This window comes from Panthera tigris, chromosome A1, assembly GCF_018350195.1.
Source record: "Panthera tigris isolate Pti1 chromosome A1, P.tigris_Pti1_mat1.1, whole genome shotgun sequence".
NCBI classification, from domain to species: domain Eukaryota; kingdom Metazoa; phylum Chordata; class Mammalia; order Carnivora; family Felidae; genus Panthera; species Panthera tigris.
The window spans coordinates 1,610,967-1,631,463 of NC_056660.1; the positions used below are offsets into that span (position 1 = coordinate 1,610,967).

At 38.8% G+C, this 20,497-nt stretch overlaps 1 protein-coding gene across 2 annotated transcripts in view; it reads left to right on the forward strand.

Annotated features, from left to right (window-relative positions):
- IFT88 (intraflagellar transport 88) overlaps nucleotides 1-20,497 on the forward strand; it is a 131,919-nt gene that overhangs the window by 81,234 nt on the left and 30,188 nt on the right. For both annotated transcript variants that reach the window (XM_042977811.1, XM_042977735.1), the window contains exons 19-23: nucleotides 33-183; nucleotides 710-825; nucleotides 11,960-12,012; nucleotides 13,850-13,915; nucleotides 17,379-17,485. In XM_042977811.1, the coding sequence (XP_042833745.1) occupies nucleotides 33-183; nucleotides 710-825; nucleotides 11,960-12,012; nucleotides 13,850-13,915; nucleotides 17,379-17,485 (493 nt within the window). The remainder of the gene's footprint in view (nucleotides 1-32; nucleotides 184-709; nucleotides 826-11,959; nucleotides 12,013-13,849; nucleotides 13,916-17,378; nucleotides 17,486-20,497) is intronic.

Below are 20,497 nucleotides of genomic sequence, written 5' to 3' on the forward strand. Positions count from 1 at the left end.
AATTGTGTTATCCTTAACTAAAACTTTCCAAGATATGAATTAATGGAAGATCCCAATCAAGCTATTGAATGGTTAATGCAACTGATCAGTGTTGTTCCAACTGATTCTAGAGCTCTGTCTAAACTAGGAGAATTATATGATAGTGAAGGAGATAAATCCCAAGCATTTCAGTACTACTATGAGGTAAGTATAATTTTATTTTCCTTTTACTTTTTAGCCTTTTATATATGGTTATAAAGCATTCAGCAGAAAAGAAAACAACAGTCAGCAGACCGTTTAGTTTTTAAAATTTAGAAATGCTTACTGGTTTTTAAATGAATGATGATTTAAAATAAAATAAATCATTTGTGGAATATAAAATTTTTTAATAATTTTAATGCAAAATTAAATTAAAATCACATTCATTTTTCCCTTGAAGCATGATTTTGATCCTTTTTAAAATTCTATTACTTATTTAATTTGATTCAGATCAGCTATCAGTACATCGAAAAGCTATTTATAGGTAATTTAAAAATGTATATCAAACAAACATTAAGTGTTCTAAATCTTGTAGTTTCAAAACATAAAGTGCTTATGACCTTATGACAGCTCATGCTTTTTTGTTAAGAAATTTCATATTGGTTAAAGAAATCCTTTCAATAGGTAAAATGTTGAGGTATAAATTCTACATTGCCACTGATGTTGTATTGTCATGTCCATATTTTTCTAGTCATATAGGTATTTCCCCTCTAACATTGAAGTTATTGAGTGGCTTGGAGCTTATTACATTGACACCCAGTTTTGTGAAAAAGCCATTCAATACTTTGAAAGAGCTTCTCTTATACAGTAAGTAATTATTCTGATTTCATGTTTACTTAAATGTGTTGGGATTTGATTTTATCCCTAGAATTAGAATCTGATAAACATATTACATTCATGAACAAATATTAATGAACATTCATGTATTATTTCCATTAAAAAAAATTTTTAATGTTTATTTTTGAGGGAGAGAGAGAGGGAGAGACAGAGCATGAGCAGGGCAGGGGCAGAGAGAGAGGGAAACACAGAATCCGAAGCAGGCTCCAGGTTCTGAGCTGTCAGCACAGAGCTTGACATGGGGCTCAAACCCATGGACTATGAGATGATGACCTGAGCCAAAGTTGGACACTTAACAAACTGAGACACCTAGGCACCCCATTATTTCCATTTTCTTGAATGAAGTTCCATTTTATTTGGTCTTTATTGTGTTAAATATATTACCTTTTTATGCAAAAGTTTAAAAAATACTTTCCTTGAGTTATTTTGCTCTGTGTATTTTTCTTACATTTCAACAAACAAGTATTATTTTTTTATCAATTAGAAAATCACTGACTTGGTTGTAGGACAAGGTTTCATTTCTGAAAGAGTCCTAATAGAAATAAATTGTGTTGTTTCCAATTGATAATCAATTCACATTGTATATTACAAATTAAACTTTTTTTTTTCTTTTTAGAGCATGCAACTCTTTTTTTTTTTTTTTAATGTTTATTTATGTTTGAGAGAGGAAAGACAGAGCATGAGCAGGGGAGGAGCAGAGAGAGAGGGAGACACAGAATCTGAAGGAGGCTCCAGGCTCTGAGCTGTCAGCACAGAGCCCGATGCAAGGCTTGAACCCATGAACCGCAAGATCATGACCTCAACCAACTGAGCCACCCAGACGCTCCAAATAAATAAGTGTCCAACATTGGCAGCTCAGGCCATGATCTCATAGTCTGTGGGTTCTAGCCCCGCATCAGGTTCTCTGCTGTCAGCATAGAGCCCTCTTTGGATCCTCTGTCCCCTCTCTCTCTGCCCCTACCCCACTCATGCTCTCTCTCAAACATTTTTAAAAAATAAAATACAGTTTATTTATTTATTCTGAGACAGTGTGTATGAGCAGGGAAGGAGCAGAGAGAGATTTTTTTAAGTTTATTTATTTTGAACGTGCATGCATGCAAGAGAAAAAGAGGGAGAGAAGGGGAGAGACAGAATCCCAAGCAGGCTCTGCACTGTCAGCACAGAGCCCAACACAGGGCTCGAACCCATGAACCATGGATCATGACCTGAGCTGAAATTGAGAGTCAGACACTTAACCAGCTGAGCCACCCAGCTGGTGGCCCCAAAACCTTTAAAAAAATTTTTATTTTTTATTTTTTATTTTTTTTAATTTTTTTTTCAACATTTTTTATTTATTTTTGGGACAGAGAGAGACAGAGCATGAACGGGGGAGGGGCAGAGAGAGAGGGAGACACAGAATCGGAAACAGGCTCCAGGCTCCGAGCCATCAGCTCAGAGCCCGACGCGGGGCTCGAACTCACGGACCGCGAGATCGTGACCTGGCTGAAGTCGGACGCTTAACCGACTGCGCCACCCAGGCGCCCCTAAAAAAAATTTTTAAATAAAGTAGGAGTCAGCAACTACCCACTACCACCCATTGTCTGTTTTTTATGGCTTGAGAGCTAAGACTGGTTTTATGCCTTGTTAAATGGTTTAGAAAATAAGAGTACTTGTGTCATGTGGAAAAAAAAAGAATTATGGATAAATTAAGACATTTTCAGATAAACAAAAGCTGAGGGAGCTTATTACCAGTACACCTACCCAATGAAAAATGCTAAAGGGAGTCCTTTGGTCTGAAATGAAAAGATGCTAGACGGTAACTCCAAGACCTAAGAAAAAATTAACGAAGACTTGTAAAGGTACCTTCATAGGTAAATATAAAAGTACAACACTTTGTACTTTTGGTTTGGCTTATAACCTCTCTTTTCCCTATATGATTTAAAAGGCAAATACATAAAAGAAAGAATGCACAGAAAAGGAATGATGGGAATCAAAATAGTACACTATAAAAAAATCAACTAAATACCAATAAAGGGCAATAATGGAGGAATTGAGGAACTAAAAACATGTAATACACAGAACAAATAGCTAAATAGAAGAAACAATCATTCTATATCAGTAATAACAAATAGAAATATATTAAACTTTTCCAGTAAAAGAAAAAGATTGACAGATTGAATAAGAAAATCAGTATCCATCAGTAAATTATCTACAAGATACCAAATAAACCCACAATTAGAAGAAGAAAGGAAATTATAAAGATTGTATCAGAGGGGTACCTGGGTGGCTCAGTTGATTAAGCATCTGACTTCAGCTCAGGTCATGATCTCACAGTTCGTGGGTTCCGACCTCACATCAGGCTCTAGGCTGACAGTGTGGAGCCTGCCTGGGATTCTCTGTCTCTCTCTTTCTCTGCCTCTTTCCCTCTTACGTACACACACACCCTCTCTCTCTCTGTCTCTGTCTCTCTCTCTCTCTCTCAAAAATAAATAAGTAAATATATCTTTAAAATAAATATTCCAACAAAGTTGGGGTGCCTGGGTGGCTCAGTCATTTAAGTGTCTGACTCATGATCTTGGCTCAGGTCTTGATCTCACAGTTGTGAGTTTGAGCCCCATGTTGCACTTTGTGTTGGGCTGTGCACTGGGCATAAAGCCCACTTAAGAAAAAAAAATCCAACAAAGAAAATCCCCAGACTAGATAGTGTCACTGGTGAATTCTACTGAGATGGTTGATTTTATGTGTCAACATGACCGGCCACTGGCTGCCCAAATTATTTCTAGGTGTGTCTGTAAGAGTGTTTCCAGATGAGACTAACATTTGCAATAGACTCAGTAAAGCAGATTGCCCAGCTCACTCTAATATTCACATGGAATCTCAGAGGGATCTCAAATAACCAGAACAATTTGAAGAAGAAGAAAGTTAGAGTTCTCATACCTTCTGATTTCAAAATTTGCTACAAAGCTGCAGTAGTCAAAACAATATGGTATTGATATAGAGACGGACGTACAGATGAATGGAATCTAGAACTCAGAAATAAGCCCTTGTGTATATAGTAAATTGATTTTCAACAAAGGTGCCAAGACCATTCGATGAGGAAAGGACAGTCATTTCAACAAAAGGTGCTCAGAAACATATCCTCTTGGAAAGGAATGAAGTTGAACCCTTACCTTACACTGTATATAACTTAATTCAGGGGCACCTGGGTGGCTCGGTTGGTTAGTGTCCACCTCTTGATTTTAGCTCAGGCCATGATCTCAGGGTTGTGGGATTGAGCCCTGTGTCAGGCTCCAAGCTCAGCATGAAGATTCTCTCCCTCTGCCCCTCTCCTCTGCCTGGGTGTGCCCTCTCTCTCTAAAATTAAAACAAAACAAAACAAAATTTTAAATGGATCAAAGACCTAAATATAAGGCCTAAAAGTATGAATCTCTTAGGAGAAAACAGAGAGGAAAATCTTTATGCCATTGGATTTGACAATGATTTCTTTGATGTGACACCAAAAGCACAGACAATAAAAGAAAAAAATAGATACACTAGACTCATCAAAATTTAAAACTTTTTTACATCAAAAAGCTCTATCTACTGGCACAAAAACAGACACTCAGATCAATGGAATAGAATAGAGACGCCAGAAATGGACCCACAAACGTATGGCCAACTAATCTTTGATAAAGCAGGAAAGAATATCCAATGGAATAAAGACAGTCTCTTCAGCAAGTGGTGCTGGGAAAACTGGACACCAACATGCAGAAGAATGAACCTGGACCACTTTCTTACACCATACATGAAAATAAACTCAAAATGGATGAAAGATCTAAATGTAAGATAGGAAGTCATCAAAATCTTCAAGGGGAAAGCAGGCAAAAACCTCTTTGATCTTGGCCACAGCAACTTCTTACTCGACACATCTCCAGAGGCAAGGGAAACAAAAGCAAAAATAAACTCTCGGGACTTCATCAAGATAAAAATCTTCTGCATAGCGAAGGTAACAGTCAGCAAAACTAAAAAGCAACCGATGGAATGGGAGAAGATATTTGCAAATGACATCAGATAAAGGGTTAGTATCTAAAATCTATAAAGAACTTACCAAACTCAACACTGAAAAAACAAACAATCCAGTGAAGAAATGGGCAAAAGACATGAATAGATACTTCTCCAAAGAAGACATCCAGATGGCCAACTGACACATGAAAAAAATGCTCCACATCACTCAGCTTCAGGGAAATACAAATCAAAACCACGATGAGATACCACCTCACACCTGTCAGAATGGCTAACATTAACAACTTAGGCAATAGCAGATGTTGGCGAGGATGCGGAGAAAGAGGATCTCTTTTGCATTGTTGGTGGGAACGCAAGCTGGTGCAGCCACTCTGGAAAACAGGATGGAGGTTCCTCAAAAAATTAAAAATAGAACTACCCTACGACCCAGCAATTACACTACTAGGTATTTATCCAAGGGATACAGGTGTGCTGTTTTGAAGGGACACATGCACCCCAGTGTTTATAGCAGCACTATCAACAATAGCCAGAGTATGAAAAGAGCCCAGATGTCCATTGATGGATGAATGGATAAAGAAGATGTGGTATATATATACAATGGAGTGTTACTGGCAACCAAAAAGAATGAAATCTTGCCATTTGCAACTACATGGATGGAACTGGAGGGTATTATGCTAAGCAAAATTAGAGAAAGAGTAATATCATATGACTTCACTCATATGAGGACTTTCAGATACAAACCGGATGAACATAAGGGAAGGGAAGCAAAAATAATATAAAAACAGGGAGGGGGACAAAACATAAGAGACTCTTAAATAAGGAGAACAAACTGAGGGTTAGTGGAGGGGTGGTGGGAGGGGGGATGGGCTAAATGGGTAAGGGGCACTAAGGAATCTATTCCTGAAATCATTGTTGCACTATGTGCTAACTTGGATGTAAATTTTAAAAATAAATTAAAAAACAAAAGACTCTATCAACAGAATGAAAAGACAGCCCACATATTTGCAAGTCTATATCTGATAAGGGGCTATATCTAGAATATATGAATAACTTCTATGACCCAAATAACAACAATAACAACAACAAAAACAATTTAAAAATAGGCAAGGGATTTGAATAGACATTTCTCCAAAGTAGGTATACAGATAGATGATCAATAAGCACATGAAAGTATGTTCGACATCATTAGTCATTAGGAAAATGCAAATCAAAATCACAATGAGACACCACAGCTTTTAGGGTAGCTGTTATATTTGAAAACAGCAACAACAAAATAGTAAGTGGTGGGGTGGTTGAGTGCCTGGAGAAATTGTAACCCTGCGCATTGTTGGTGGAAATGTAAAATGGTGTTTTATGGAAAACCATCTCGTGGTTCCTCAGAAGGCTAAACTTAGAATTACCATATGACGCAACAATTCTACTCTTAAATATATACAAAGGAATTAAAAGCTGAGACTCAAACAGATACTGGTACATTCATTAACATATCATTTTTCACAATGGCCAAACAGTGTCAACAACCCAAGTGCCCATCACTGATGAATGACAGGCAACAAAATGTGGTTGTATATATGCAGTGGGATATTCCACCATGGAAAGGAACAGCATTGTGACACATGCTGCAACATGGAAGGACCTGGAAAACATCATACCAAGTGAAAGAACCCAGACACAGAAGAGCAAATATGGTGTGATCCCACTTGTATGAAGTGTCTAGAACGGGCAAATTCATAGAGACAGATAGTATATTAGAGGTTACTAGAGTGTGGGGGGAGAAATGAAGTTATTACTTAATGATTGTGGGGTTTCTGTTTGGCTAATGAAAAAGATTTTGAAATAGTGGTGATGATTGTACAACTTTCTGAATGTAATTAATGCCACTGAGTTGTACATTTTAATCGTAATTTTTAAAAATTAATAATGTGATGGGGTGCCTGCATGGCTCAGTTGGTTGAGCATCTGACTCTTGGTTTCGGCTCAGGTCATGATCTCACGGTTGATGAGTTCAAGCCCCACATTCGGCTCTGTGCTGACAGCATGGAGCCTACTTAGGATTCTCTCTCTCCCTCTGTCTCTGCCCCTCCCCTTCTTGCTCTCTCTCTCTCAAAATAAATAAACTAAAAAAATTAATGAGACATACCAAAAACCTTTGAATTTTACACTTTATATGAGTGAATTGTATGTTACATGAATTATATTTTAATAAAATATAAAAAGAGGATACCTACTATATGATTTCATTCATGTAAATTTCAAAACCAGTCTAGATCAGTATTCAAAAGTCAGGATAATAGTTGCCTGTATTAGATAAAGGAGGTAATGTTGAGGGTGTAAAGGAGGCTTCTAGGGTGTTGGCAACATTCTGTCTCTTGAACTGTAGGATAATTACATGAGTGTTCACTTTATATCAGTTTATTGAGCTGTATAGTTATGTTTTATGTGTCTTTCCATATGTGTTATACTTCACAATAAAAGATTTAAAAATTAAAGAAAAAAGACAATGTGAGCAAAGAAAGACAATACAGCCCTACCCTGGGGGAGCCATTTGGAGATGTAGGGGGAGGGGCATATTTTAGGGTCATGATGATAGGGAGGCACTGTGAGCATTAGGTAAGCAGCCACCAGTGACAGTAAACATTCAGTAATGCATAGAGGACCTGTACAGTGAACGGTCCCATCCTAAACACCAACAGTACCGTCACCAAATGCTGCATTAGAACATGTTATAGGAAAACAGGGAGGGGGACAAAAACATGAGACTCTGAAAAATAGAGAACAAACAGAGTGTTACTGGAGGGGTTATGGGAGGGGGCGTGGGCTAAATGGATAAGGGGCATTAAGGAATCTACTCCTGAAATCATTGTGGCACTAGATGCTAACTTAGATGTAAATTTAAAAAATAAATTAAATAAAATTTTTAAAAAAGATACAATGGAAATGTTTCTTATTTATTTTTTTAAACGTTTATTTATTTTTGAGACAGAGAGAAACAGAGCATGAACGGAAGAGGGTCAGAGAGAGAGGGAGACACAGAATCTGAAACAGGCTCCAGGCTCTGAGCTGCCAGCACAGAGCCTGACATGGGGCTCGAACTCCCGGACTGCGAGATCATGACCTGAGCCGAATTCGGACGCTTAACCGACTGAGCCACCCAGGTGTCCCAGGAAATCTTTTATAAACTATAAAGATCCATGCAAATAAATACTTTTCTAAAATGAAAAAAACAACAACAACAACATGTTAATAGTGGGGCACCTGGGTGGTTCAGTCAGTGAAGCGTCTGACTTTGGCTCAGGTCATGATCTCATGGTTTGTGAGTTTAAGCCCTTGGTCAGGCTCCGTGCTGGCAGCTCAGAGCCTGGAGCCTGCTTCCCATTCTGTGTCTTCCTCTCTCTCTGCCCCTCCCCCACTCATGTTCTCTCTCTCTCTCTCTCTCTCTGTCTCTCAAAAATAAAATGTTAAAAAAAATTTTTTTTAAAAGAACATGTTAATAGTATGATTTTGTTCCTGAGATTTAATCTTAAAATTCTAAAGTCTTTTCTCTGGGGCCATTCAGTGTATTCAGAGAAACATCCTCAGATCTGCGTCAGGAGTATAAGCCTGGGCTGCTGCCCAGCTGGCAGGGACTGGGCTGAGGATCTCACTGTCCCGAAGCAGACTCTTTGCCTCATCCTGCAGTCCTCAGTCCAGCACCTCGAACCAGCCGAGCCCCCCTGGCCGGGAGCCTTCCTGAGCGGCTCCTGAGGGTGAGGGGTTATTACCTGGCTGCACGGGGTGAGGGGGTCCAACTGCTTCTCAGTCACATTTCCAGTCTGTTTTCCTTTTTATAGTTTCATGCTTTACTGCTCCTTCCTCAATGCCGGTGATCCCAATTCTTGAACACTTCTGGTGATTTGCAGGGAAGATCTGAGCACCTCTCATCAGTATGCTGTTGGCAAGCACTTGAGTTTCATCTTTCTTTGCCCTCCTGAAGTCAGTTTCCATTTTTTTTTTAGTCCATCGTCCATCATTTGTATATGGTTTTATATGGTTTGAGTTTGATCTGACATAGAGTTTATCTTTCTTATTCTCCTTTTTTGGGGGAGGTTAATTTCCAGAAAAGACATTGTGCAATAAGAGATTTTTTTTTTTATTTTTTTAATGTTTGTTTATTTCTGAGACAGAGAGAGACAGAGCATGAGTGTGGGAGGGGCAGAGAGAGAGGGAGACACAGAATCCGAAGCAGGCTTCAGGCTCCGAGCTATCAGCACAGACCCCGACGCGGGGCTCGAACTCACGAGCTGTGAGATCATGACCTGAGCCGAAGTCGGTCACTCAACCGACTGAGCCACCCAGGGGCCCCTGTGCAATAAAAGATTTTTAACTCTGTCACCTTTAATCCAGAAATCATGACTCTCCGATGGTGCTTACTTATTCCATGTGTGGAGATAATAATTCTTCTCTGAGATAGTTTTCAAACTGCATGCCTCATTGCTTTCTGGAAGTGTGACATAAGGGATTTATTCAGGATATTATGCTGGTAAATACTATTGGGACAATAACCTTAGGCATAGGATGCCCGTGTCTCAGTTTCTTTTCCTTAAAGGTGAACAGATAGAATGAATTCCTACCTGAGGCCACTTCCAGTTCTGAAGTTCCATGATTCTATAAAGCCAAGTCATTACAGATTTAAAATACTTAAAACCTTTAGTTTTTTAATACTGTGCTAGGCAATTTATAACCAATTTGCTGGTTTGGAGATGGTGTTATTCTAAATCACTATGTCTTAAATGTGCTGCCTATAAAATAGTATTTTTCTTTGAGGATTGAGGAGAGGAGTAGGCATCCACTCAAGAAATAAACTTGGCTTACTACTTATAAACTAGGTTCTGATGGTAAGACAGATAAAAGAGACAAACCAAAACAATTAGGCTTGTTTGCTTTTGTGCAAAACTATCCTGTCCTGTGTTAATAGTGTCTGGGTTCTCTCCAGCTCCTAAAACTATCAGTACGAACGTGGCAGCTTAATTCTGAACATTAATAAATTTATCTCGTGTCCTAAAGACATGAGACTGCATTTCTCATACATGAAAGCTTCTCGACTATTATAATGCATAAAATCTTTTGCTGGTCGTCTACATCAAATCAGTGCCCAATTATGTATGCTAATGGAAACAAGCAATGTCACAGATCATCTGTAGTTATGATCCACTAGAATTAGTAATCCAGAATATTACCCAATACCTTATTAACATTAAGTCACTGAGCCCTGTTCTTCCTCTTTACTGGGCTACTCTAGTGGTTGAAAATAATTACTCCATTTTCCACATGAGGATGCACACACATTCATGCACGCACTACGTAGCAGCTGCTCTGGTGGCTGTTTTTTCAATTTCCCAGTAGGGGGCATTCATGAAATAAGGCTTTCCTGAAGAAGAGAAGAGAAGTGGTTATAATAATCACTAATGTTTATTATTTAGATACATTGTGCTACATAATCCTCACAACTGATTTATGACGTGGGTGCTGTTATTCTTCCCACTTTGTAGATGAGTAAACACGGGCACAAATTTAAGTAATTTACCAAGTTAACAGAATGAATAGTGTACCAAACTAAACATCATAATCCCAACCTTTCAGGAAATTATAAAGACATGTACTTGAATGTGTAAATGAGGAGTTAATGATGAATGATCACCCAGCCTGTATCAGGCATCATGCCAGGTCCTGGGAACACAAAAGACTCTGCTGCCCTCAGGAATTTATAGTTTAATAAGGTATTTGGAAACGTAAATAAGACTACAGTATAGTAAATGCAGTGCCAAAAAGATTCTAGGATGTTAGAAGAGTCCACAGAACAATCTAATCTGGTCTGGCAGGGAAGTGGGTCATGAGGTTGGGGTGAGCCTCCAAGTGGAGGTGACGGTGTGTGCAAAGATCAGAAGTCTAGAAAATGCAGTGAATGCAAAGGACTCTGTCCTCCCATTTGGATTTGCTGTAGCGTGAAATGTTGGGCAGCTCCCCACGGAAGTGGAGTTGGTGAGGTAGCAAATGGCTAACAGTGGATGAACTGGATTAGGACCTTGGAGTTACCGTGCAGTTGGAGGGGAGGTGATGCATTTTAAAGAGGGAAGTAATGTAGTTAGATATGTGTTTTCTTTAGATCAAAGTGGATGGCTTTGTAGGGAGTGGATTTGAGGTTAAGTAGCTTGTCCAAGTAGTAGGGCTGTGACCCTGATCTAATAAGACTCCAGAGCTGGTAGGTGTACCATCAAATTGAGTGGGAGTGAGGCTGTCTCTGAGGCCATCAGGTAAATAGAAGGAAGAGTCTAAAAAGAAATGAGAAGCACATTCAGTTATTCCCTAGTCTTTCATTTCTTCAAATCTTATTTTCCTAGGTATTTGTAACAGTAGTCTTTAGAAATCCTGGTCGTTCTTATTTATTTTATAACAGAAATTTGGAGCACCTGGGTGGCTCAGTTGGTTAAGCGTCCGATTCAGCTCAGGTCATGATCTTACACAGTTGGTGAGTTCGAGCCCAGCTCGAGGGGCAAAGAGAGGGAGACAGAGGATCCAAAGCGGGCTCTGCTGACAGAACACAGAGCTGCCTGCCTTCCGCTGCTTGCCCTCTCTCAAAAATAAACATTTTTTTTAAGAAAAGAAATCCTTTTCTTTTTAAGAGGAAAAAAAGAATGAATATAGTTCTTTTTTACTCTACCTTTAGTTGAAGCCTAATTGTTCAAACACAAGGTCAACAATTGCCTCATGGGTACAAAATTCGCAAGCCTAAATTTCTAAGTCTTAGGTACTAAGCCAAAGTATAACATTATGGCAAAGGTAATGATAATGTTTAAAATAGATCACAGTGGTCTTTAGCCAAACAGGTTAAGTGGTTCACATAAAATCTAAATAAAGGTGTGAACCAGATTGAAGGACTCTTAAATTTTCCAATATACATATGATAGGTAATAATGAAGGAAATCGTATATATGCTACTTTCAATAATAAAGATCTAATTAGAGGTCAAAAAGTATTTGGAAAAATGTATTTGAAAGATAGTACAGGTATGTAGCTTTATAAAACTGATCATCTCAGGTTATTTTTGTTTCATCTCTGATTTCATATAATCTTGTTTCTTTTATAGGCCTACACAAGTGAAATGGCAGCTGATGGTAGCTAGTTGTTTTAGAAGAAGCGGTAAATGCTTTAACTTTATTCATTTTTTATGTATTTTGCTTCTATCTTTTAGGTAATTATGCATAGAACTGTGTTCCAACCACATGTTTGTTTATTAAAACAGTAACTTTTGCTGACTAACATATTGGAAGCATCATATGAGGAACAATAACTACTACGCACAGAAAAAAGTCATGCTTACAAAATGGGTCTTAGTCGTGTATTCCATCCCCACTATTAACAGATTCGTTATTTTTCAAAGTTAACATGTAATCATTGGGTATGTTAAGTCACAGAAAAGTAGGCATTCTATACACAGTAGTTTATGTTTCCGTTTTCCGTTCACCTAATTCAGAGCAGCCTGTGTGCCATGCCAAATTTATGAGACTGTCTCACACCTGACAAGGCTGAAGAAGGCCCAGAACTGGGACAACTGGGGCTGTATTTTTTTATACCAAATGCTACTAGGTATCTTCATTTGCGTTTTCAGTTAACTTTTTATTACCTGTACTGCTGACGCTTGTCCTGAAGTGTTGGACTCACCGTGAAGTGAATGATATTGTTGACTCTTATCAGATATTAGGTAATGAGATGGACGTGAACAGATTTGTAATCCCTCTTATAGAGGCCACAAATGATCCAGGAAAATAAATTCCTCAATCCAGGGGGAGCACGGATCGTGACAGTGTTAACGATGTTGTCATCGTGTCTTGTAGGAGGTTTCTTTCTTTATGAGCTCCTCTAGAATGGCATCAGGATAGGTACACAGGAGTCCTAAAATCATTTAGATCATTGATCTTTGCACTCTATTTCCTGGGGAACATACAACATAACTATATATTATACATTTTATGTGTATCAGCATGCGTTCTGAATTACCAATGTTCATTTCCTTGTCAGTCACATGTAAAGCGTACATAGGTAAGAGGTATTCTGAGTGATTTGAGATAGAAACTTTTCTTGTGTTAACTGAAGTACTACTTAGAAGAGAAGCTGACGTTTATTGAGAGCTGCTGGGTGCTTCCTGTCTGTTACATCGAATTCATACCACACGTCTGGGAGGGTCAGCATGGCTGGCCCTCGTGCATAGTGGGGCCTGTTGAGACTCATCGCTTGTTTACCGACATTTTAGCAGAGATCTTTGATCCCAAATTATTTTTCCAATTCTTTGTTGCTGTGAAGCTAAATTATTGTATTATAAAACAAAATGCTTTCTATAAATTTTTGAATGTTTCAAAATAAAAACTACTGAGAAAGGTTATTTTTCATCTTTTCCAACTAAGTGAATGACATTGAAATTAATGTTAGCTTATCACTTAGATTATTTTTTAAATTGTCAATTGTTCTTCTGAACTGATTTTTAATTTTTCGGAAATTGAATAGATCTTAATTTTTGACAACAATGTATTTTAAGCAGTATAACTAAGTTTCAACCATCACCCGTTTACTCTCGCTCTCTTTTTCAAATTTCTTTTATCTGTACATTTTCTTCCAGAAGTTATATTAAGAATGGTTTATAGGGGCGCCTGGGTGGCGCAGTCGGTTAAGCGTCCGACTTCAGCCAGGTCACGATCTCGCGGTCCGGTCCGTGAGTTCGAGCCCCGCGTCAGGCTCTGGGCTGATGGCTCGGAGCCTGGAGCCTGTTTCCGATTCTGTGTCTCCCTCTCTCTCTACCCCTCCCCCGTTCATGCTCTGTCTCTCTCTGTCCCAAAAATAAATAAAAAACGTTGAAAAAAAAAAATTAAAAAAAAAAAAAAAGAATGGTTTATATATGCTTGTGGCAAACATGGAAGTCTTCTTAATGTTATTAATTTTTACAATCTGTGAGTATGTTTTTTTCTCTTTTTCCTCTTTATAGGTAACTACCAAAAAGCATTGGATACTTATAAGGATATTCACAGAAAATTTCCAGAAAATGTTGAATGTGAGTTTACATTTTATAACTTTAAAACTATAGGTTCTAACTCTTTATTGCCTTATGTATAATAATTATCTTTGCTATGGTAATTGCATAGATAGCTACCAGCCTATACTTTGTGACGCACGTTTATACATGTGGTTATAGGATCAGAAAATTTGACTCTGCGAGTACATTTTATAGAATTTAGTTTTTGATGGATTTAAATATACCACTGTGTTCTCTTCAGTAGTAAACAGATCTGTATGTCAAAGTTTTATGAAATTTGAAAAATAAATTTTGGTTTATCATTGATTTGTTAAAGCTCATACTGTGGTATTTATAGAAAAGGCATTTTTAACTCTTCAGTTAGCATGCAACTTTTTGAGGTTGAAAAATACTTTGAGTTTATGAAAATAGAATGGTCATCTTGCTGATATGGATAGCAAATGAATTTTAATGTTACTTTAAGTTTAAAAGATTATGTTGATATTTTGCTTATTTTCCTTTTGTGAAGTTAGCTTTGTGGAAAATACTCATTTATTCCTCCATCTTGTTGCACAGTGGGTTTGATGTAACCTAAAGTAATAATGTGAAGTATTAATGGGAGTACCAACAACAAAATCATGATCAAGAAAAACACAAAATAACCATATTCACATGCCACACACTGCCACTAAACGGTATTTGGCCCTGAATAGCCTTGCAGCTAAAAGAAAGAAAAATGTAATCAGTTATATAATCTTTGCTATTTACAAGGGAACAAAAAATAATTCCTTGGGAAGAAGAAAACGTTTTCCAACTCTTCATTTATGTTGCGTAGCAGAGAGAGACAGTAGGTCGTTGAAAGCCGTGGCGGCTCCTTGCTTTTGTGACATCCCCTCAAAAATAAAATAACATGTTTGAAAAGACTTTTTAATTTTGTCCTTCAGTGACAGTGGACGCTAAACAATACATTTCAGTTCAGTAAGACAAATCTGTCCTGTGTCAAGCTTTCCAGTGGCCCCGGCTGAGCCAGGGATGAGACGTACTACACGTTCCTTCGTTAATATTTTTCTCCATTTGGCTTTTGTGGAAGGTCAACAGCACAGGGCTCGGAATTAATGGCCTTTGGTGGCAGCTTCGGAGCAAGGGCTTCTCTAATGCCAGTCAGAAGCAGATCTGTTAACTGACAAATGCCATCGGGACACAGGCTACGTGGAATTACTTGTAAAACTTTAAAAAGCACAGATTTCTAGCCCAACCTACGGAGATTCTCCTTTAGGTTCTCAGTGGACCCGGATAGCTTTCATTTCCTGTTTCTTTTTTTAAAAAGCTTTTTATGGGAATCTTAATCTCAGTCACTTCAGGAAGCTTGGTGATTGAGAAATTGAGTGAGAGGTAACAGTACCATCTTGTGAAAATGAAGAAGCCCAAACAGGCTGCTGGGCAGATGGTTCCCCTCCTTGGCACCACTGACATTTGGGAGCAGATAATTCTGTATTGTGGGAGGCCACCCCATGGGTTGTAGAACGTTGTAGCAGCTTCCCTGGCCTCTACCCACCAGACGCTCGTAGCACGTCCACTGCCTCCTTACGAAAAGCAGAATGTCTCCAGACCGTGACAGGTGTCCCCTGGGGGACAGGATCGCTGCCAGTTGGGAACCACTGCTGAAGTCATGGCACCTGTGCACTGGACCAGGAGAGGGACAATCTCCAAGCAAGTCCAGATTTCTTTCTTCTTTTTTTTTTTTTTTTAAGTTTATTGACTTATTTTGAGAGAGAGAGGAAGAGAGCACACACGCAGGGGAGGGGCAGAGAGAGACAGAGAGAGAGAGACAGAGAATCCCAAGCAGGCTCTGTGCTGTCAGCAGGGAGCCTGATGCTGGGCTCGACCTCAAGAACCATGAGATCGTGACCTGAGCTGAAATCAAGAGTCAGATGCTCAACTGACTGAGCCCAGGCACCCCCAAATTACTTTCTTTATTGAGAATTTAAGACTCGCTCTAAGGGGTGCCTGGCTGGCTCAGTTGGTGGAGCATGTGACTCTTGATCTCTGGGCTGTGAGTTTGAGCCCCATGTTGGGTGTAGAGATTACTTAAAAAATGAAATCTTAAAAAAAAAAAAAAAGATTCACTCTAAAAATTAAATCTATGCCATTAGGGAATGTTCAAGATGCTTTTGGCCTGGATAATTTTCAAGACAAATATAATTAATAGTCTGCCTTAGGGGCACCTGGGTGGCTTGGTCGGTTAAGCGTCCGACTTTGGCTCAGGTCATGACCTCACAGTTTGTGAGTTCAAGCCCCGCGTCAGGCTCTTTGCTGACAGCTCAGAGCCTGGAGCCTGTTTCAGATTCTGTGTCTCCCTCTCTCTCTGCCCCTCCCCCATTCATGCTCTGTCTCTCTCTGTCTCAAAAATAAATAAACGTTAAAAAAAAAATTTTAAAAAAAAGTCTGCCTTAACTAGAGCTATAGAAAAAACATTTGCACCCATGTACTATCTCATTTTGAGCACAGTAGTTTTCTGATAAACCCAGCAGGATAATACATTCTTAAAATATATTCTTCAGTTATCAAAAATAACTCTAAAGAGTTCAGAGAACATCCACCAAAAACAATGACTTTTATTTCACATTAAATATTCATTCCTAAGGGGCACCTGGGTGACTCAGTCGGTTAAGCATCCGACTTTGGCTCAGGTCATGATCTTAAGGTTGTGGGGTCGAGCTCTATGTCGGGCTCTGTGCTGACAGTTCAAAGCCTGGAGCCTGCTTCAGACTCTGTTTCTCTTCTCTCTCTGTGCTCCTCCCCCACTCACACTCTGCCTCTCTCTGTCTCTCAAAGATAAATAAATGTTTAAAAAAATTTTTTTTAAATATTCCTAAACCATTCTTTCTGAGGATAGGTAGGTAAGAGAAATAATTAAGCATTATTTGTACAATATATGTAAATTACCTCCTTATTGTGAATTAAGACAAATGTACACATAGGCAATTTATATAATAACACGTGATATTTTAAATTATTTTAGTACTATTCTTTTGCAACATTTTAGTGGTCATGAATTGCTGACTTACTTACAAATTCTTAGGGAGGATGCTACAGTGTTGATAATACAGCACTGTTCCAGCACTATCGATGTGGCCGAAAGATGGATGAAAACTCCTAGGAAGAGAAAGACAAAAAACCAAATATCTAATAGATCAGTAGTCATAAGTGGAGGAAAGGAAAAGCAGATAAGGAGATAAAGAGTATGGGAAGGGCCCTAAATGTAGATGATGTGGTCTGTCCTGAGGGCAGGACAGGTGGAGAGAGTCCTCCCTGTAGGTCCTCTTTCAGGGAAGTCCCGTTCTCTTAGGGCCAGTGAGTACGAAGTGTAGGTTAATTTTTGATGAAAACAAATACTGTTTGTGAGCATCATTCCTCCTTGTGTCCCAAAAGACGGATTCATTGATTTCTTATACTTTCAACCCTGCAGTAATATTTGTCTACATCTGTTTTTACAATTTAGGTCTGCGCTTCTTGGTTCGTCTCTGCACAGATATTGGATTAAAAGAAGTTCAAGAATATGCAACAAAACTTAAGAGATTGGAAAAAATGAAAGAAATAAGGGAACAGGTATCTCATATGGGCCAAAATCTACTGTCTGTTAATTTTCAAAATGTCAGCCTTCTGTAGCGCAAATGAGTGATGCTGGGTTCTTCTATCAGTAAAAAAAAAAAGTTGAAATTTTTTTCTGCTATGACATAAAAGGAGAAACAACTAAAATTCTAGTTTGAGGATAAAATTCTATCAAGAATCAATTCTTTTTTTTTTTTTTTTTAAGTTTCTTTTTGAGACAGAGAGTGTGAAGCGGGAAGGGGCAGAGAGAGAGGGAGACAGAAAATCCCAGGCAGGACAGCATGGAGCCCGACTCAGGGCCCAACTTGGGGTCCATCGCAGGGCTCGATCCCACGAACTATGAGATCATGACCTGAGTGGAAATAGAGAGTCCACCAAGAGTCCACCAACTAAACCACCCAGGTGCCCCAAGAACCAGTTCTTAACAGGAGGAAGTGCAACAGAGTCAGCCTACTGTAGTGGATGGTTGGTTACTCACAGACAGATCGTTGTAACTTTCCACAAAGCAGAATAACTTGCAGGTTAATTTACAGAATTAATTTCAGTTGCAGGGCCCTGTGGCCCATGGAAATTAAGAGGAAATCATATAACAATAGTACTTTTCCTTTAAGCTGTTTCATTATGTAGTAGACCATGGCTCTGAGAATAGTATTAATTTGCATGGAAGCTTTTTAAGTTTTATTTCTGTGTTTCATGCAGTATGTGCAATAGCAGTGTTCTTATTTTTACTTTTTGAAGAGAATAATCTCCCCTAAGTTTGAGCCTAGAATATTTAACATGGTCTTTGAGTGTCTGCCTTAAATAGAAAGAAAATACATTCTTTAAGGTTAGACTTTATCAAGAATTTAATTATCTTGGATAATTAAGTCTAAATTCCATATTTGCTTTCAAAATGTGGTTAACTTTAAATTGTCTTTGCTTTGAAGATGTGATCTGATGGTTTTATTCTTTATTCTCTCGTGTAAAGTATCAGTTGTCAAAGGATTATGAACAAGACATAGATTTTTACCTTAAAAATCCTATAAAATACCAAGTTGTTATTAATGCGATGCTAGAGTATATAGTTTAAAACCTGCTGTCAAGACCAATTTACTACCATATACCCATTGGTGAATCAGGTAACCTGTGTGCAAGTTTTGTAAAATTAAACAGGTATAAATGAAAGTTCAAATTATCATAAGTGTCATCATAATCACTGCTCAATTTGTCCCATTAAGAAGAATCCAAAAGAAGTATATATCTCAAACCAAGAACATTCTTTGCAGCTTGAATTAGTTGTAAAGTTACTTAGTATAGATCCATGGAGGTATGTGGAAAGGGTCACATTCTTAAGACTTCTGACGTTTCACCATCAGGAGTTTAAGTTGATGCTGAACAGAGAACACACAAAAAAGGCAAACTATGGCTCGTGCGTAATACACTCCTCACAACTTACAGCCTTAAACAGGGCGACTGGCATGTGTGTTACCATCTCTGGTTTAGCAGACTTTGGTGCAGGCTCGTTTTACACAGTAAGTAGCTGCCTTGAACTCCTGGGACTTGTCTTGCAGCCAGCTCACAAGGGATCCTAACTCCAGCTGTAGGAAACCCCGATTCCAGGGAGTCCCTGGGGAATGAACTTGAGGGATAAAGACCAAAACATGGCCCCTTTAAACAGATGCAGAGTTGCTTCTGCATGATTTTCTTTTCGCCCAGTTTCCCCATGTTGGGTTGCATCGGGTCGATATCGTGCTCTGGTTTTGGTCTTCACAGCGCTTCACCTTTACGTTGACCTCCTGTCTCCCTTTGCTTTTTCTTTTCCCTCGCCCTCCTTCCTGTATGCATCCTCTGTCTGGGGTGTCAAACTCTTTCTTGCTCGGGCTGTTACGGGGCTAATATTCTTGCGGACTCTTGGTTCTTACTACTATGAATGAATATGTGAGTTACACTGAGACTGCTTTTCCTTTGTGATGAGTACTCTGCCGATGGATTCCTCTCCCATCAAAATATTTATCTATTCGTTGAGTATAGTCTACTTTTATCTGTTTCTCTCATATATCTGACATCCTTGCACTGTCCTCACTAAAATAATTCCCTAATGACTTAATTAAGAGTACTTTAGTGGGGCGCCTGGGTGGCTCAGTCGGTGAAGCATCCGACTTCGGCTCAGGTCATGATCTCTCGGTTTGCGAGTTCGAGCCCCATGTCGGACTCTGGGCTGAGAGCTCAGAGCCTGGAGCCTGTTCCAAATTCTGTGTCTCCCTCTCTCACTGTGCCCCTCCCATGCTCATGCTCTGTCTCTCCCTGTCCCTCAATAATAAATAAACATTAAAAAAAAAAAAGTACTTTAGTAAAATCATATGAGTTACTATTGATGAATTTAGATCATCCAGTGTTTCTCTTACTTATTCACTCTAATTACTAATGTCTCAGTGTGCTTGAGCAGTGCCTCTTTTGGTAATATTATGTCACTGCTCTCACTGTAATCTGTATAAAACCCAAGGTCAGTTAGATGTCTTTTCTCATTATAGCTTCTTCTTAATATCTTCCCTTAAATGTTACTGCTTAATCTTACTTGAAAGTGAAAGTCACAGCCCTCATCCACAAAGTACTCTGTTTTCAGTGCCCTTGGAATCAGTTTCTCTGTTCTTTGGTACTCCTCATTAAATCTTTGTCACTTATGTTTTGCTTTTAAATGCAAAGTGGAGGGGTGGCTGGGTGGCTCAGTCAGTTGTGTCCAACTTCGGCTCAGCTCATGATCTCATGGTTCGTGAGTTCGAGCCCTGCATCCGGCTCTGTGCTGACAGCTCGGAGCCTGCTTTGGATCCTCTGTCCCCTCTTTCTCTGCTCCTTCTACACTTGCTCTCTCTGTCTCAAAAATGATATACAAAAAAAATGCAAAGTGGAGGAGAAAAAATAGTGGAAAAGAAAGGTCCTAGGAAGAAGAGACTAAAAGAATTCTCACTATTTGAGAGTTAATTTCTCTTTTAATCGTTGTGTGTTCAATTTCAGTTTGTGTTTCTTGAATTG